Here is a 2,500-nt window from a genome sequence, read left to right on the forward strand (position 1 = left end):
TGCTCTAGATAATCCGTAAAATACAGAAACTTCCTTTGTTTCTTTTTGTTGTGTGAAACGGTTATTATTTCCAACTTGGAAAACCAAAGGAATACACAATGAATAAAAACAACAAGATAAGCCTCGATTTCTTTTTCCTTAAATAGTAAAGCTCCTGACGGCAAAACCATCGTCCACTTTTGTCTGGAATTCAGCAACAACGGATCTCATCTTCCTAACTTGACACAAGCTATAACGACTGGTCAGCTGGGCAAACTAACTCCTGTTCAAGTTGCCCCGAAACTTGGTCAAGCAGGTGCGACAGTGCAACATCTATTCAGCTAATTCTAAGATCTGCATCCACGTGATGGCCATGTTGGTGTTCAAAACAATAGAAAATGGCCCCAAGCGTTTTGCATAATAATGGATTCAAATTCCCAAAAGACATTTTACAGCATTGTTCTGTACACAAACATGGCCGCCGTGACGTCACATGCAAACCATCAATTGAGGTCGTTCCATACAGTTGGAAGCAAAACGCCGAGTGTTAAACTCAACAAAATTGCTGGATTCTGATTAGGAAAGAGCAGTATTGGCCTATTGTACTAGAAAGATCGTGCAGTTTCCTAAATGAAGAATGAAAATCCTAGCTCCAAAGGTTTGAGGAGCATTTACCATTTTTCTGTACATTCAATGAACGGTGATGTTAAAGGAGCTCTGTCATGTTATTTAGGGTGTTTCGCGAAAATCTTCAGTTAATGACAGTTAAAACTCGAAAGCGGTAATGTAGATTCTTAGCAAAAATGTCGCTTTTCCAGGCGAACTTGAAAAACGTCGGACTGGAATCCGTTTCAATCTTTTCAAGTTGTGTCCATTCATTACTCTCTTTTCTTTCGCTGTATTTATTTTATGTTGCTCAACAGTTTTAAGTGGTTATTACAATGTTTCATTATATATGAATTTACATCAGTTTGCCTGACTTTAACTTTGCTCGTGCTCCTCTTCATTCTATAATAGTTGTAAACATGCTGTGAATGTTGCAGGTAGTAAGAAGCTACAATTTGACCTGTTGAGAAAAGAACATAAAGATGAACAAAATAGAATTGAAATTTGCAAATGTATTTATGTTCAGCTTCAAAGATCCACGTTCCAAAGACAACAACCGCAAATGTTTTTTCACATGTCAGTTAACTAATTCTGTGTTTTTTCGTTTTTTTGTAATGTTTCAGCTTGTTACAAAGCGCCAGCCCCACCCGTGTGCCCGATTCCTTGTCCATCTGCTTGTGCCCCTTCCTGCTACAGTTCCTGTTGTCAGCAAGGCTACCAACAGACCTTTTACATTCCACCACCTCCGCCTCCACCCCCAATACCTCCTCCTCTTGCTCTCCCAGCCCCGTGCCCTCCTCCTTGTCCCCCAACCTGTGCAGCCGCAGGATGCAGTCCCGCCTGCTGTAACACTATGTACAGACAGCAGCCACCTGTCAATTACGGTAAACGCCACCGTACACCCAAGCCTGCCAAGGGTGATAAGAAACATCATATCTCCCTCAAACGACATAGAAAAAACTGAGCACAAACAAACAGGAATGGGACTTAATGGGGGAAGAGGATAAGCGAAGCAACTTTTCTGCTTGTTTCTCGAATTTATTTCCATATGGAATGCTTCGTATGTCATTAATATGTATTGGCTTATGCCAACGTTGGAAGTGACGTCAACAGTCACTTAAACAAGCAGGTTATATTTTAAAAATAGACGCTTTAACACCGAACTTCGAAAAAAACTTCACCGTTCTCATTGCAATTCAGACCGTCATTGTAGAACACATTGACCAGTTACAGACGATATTGAACATTTACTAACAGTGCAAAAAATTCTATAAATATCAAATTCTTGTCGACAGTTATGTCGGAGGCCCTGTTAATGGGATTATATGGGCTTTGGCTTAATAAACTGTGCCTTTACTTGTCCTCGATTTACTCGAAGGAATCCGGCTTTCAGCCCCTTTTCACCGCGTCTCAAGTTTCCAACCGCTGGCCAAAATCGCAAAAGCTCTCAAACGGCGCTCACATTACTTTGTCCGACTTTGCAATGGCAGGGTGACCACAAAACAATTACTTTGGACCCATGTGTGAAAACCAATGTTTTTAATTTGTGCGGAAAATTAGGTAAAATTTAATCATTTCATGGTCGAGTGTGATTGATTGAGTGGGAAAAGCGTAAAGTGACGTATATTCATTGTTTCTTTAAAAAGTTGAATAATTGCGACTGAGGCAAAGAATCATAATAAAACAAAAAAAAAAACTTTGTTTAACAGTGCCCTGAATCGAACTTTGAAAAGAGCATATTGTTCCATTGAAGCCGTGATTTACACGGTACGATTTTTGTCGGATGCGACAAGCTTACGACAGGCCTACGACATGACTTAAAGCTGATTTACACCGTACGATTTTTGTCACATGCGACAAGCTTACGACAGACTTACGACATGACTTACGATTGGCGTGTACGACAGAACAATGT

The 2,500-nt window shown here is 40.3% G+C and overlaps 1 protein-coding gene and 1 long non-coding RNA gene across 3 annotated transcripts in view; one reads left to right on the forward strand and one right to left on the reverse strand.

Moving 5' to 3' along the window:
- Positions 1–1,952, forward strand: part of LOC138042583 (uncharacterized) — a 7,808-nt gene extending 5,856 nt beyond the window's left edge. For both annotated transcript variants that reach the window (XM_068888523.1, XM_068888524.1), the window contains exons 6-7: positions 147–295; positions 1,209–1,952. In XM_068888523.1, coding sequence (XP_068744624.1) covers positions 147–295; positions 1,209–1,549 — 490 coding nt within the window. In that variant the 3' untranslated portion in view covers positions 1,550–1,952. The remainder of the gene's footprint in view (positions 1–146; positions 296–1,208) is intronic.
- Positions 310–2,500, reverse strand: part of LOC138042584 (uncharacterized) — a 5,190-nt gene continuing 2,999 nt past the window's right edge. The window contains exon 3 of the long non-coding RNA XR_011131033.1: positions 310–1,045. This is a non-coding gene — a long non-coding RNA (uncharacterized lncRNA). The remainder of the gene's footprint in view (positions 1,046–2,500) is intronic.

The sequence above is a fragment of the Montipora capricornis genome, chromosome 3 (assembly GCF_036669925.1).
Source record: "Montipora capricornis isolate CH-2021 chromosome 3, ASM3666992v2, whole genome shotgun sequence".
Lineage (NCBI taxonomy): Eukaryota > Metazoa > Cnidaria > Anthozoa > Scleractinia > Acroporidae > Montipora > Montipora capricornis.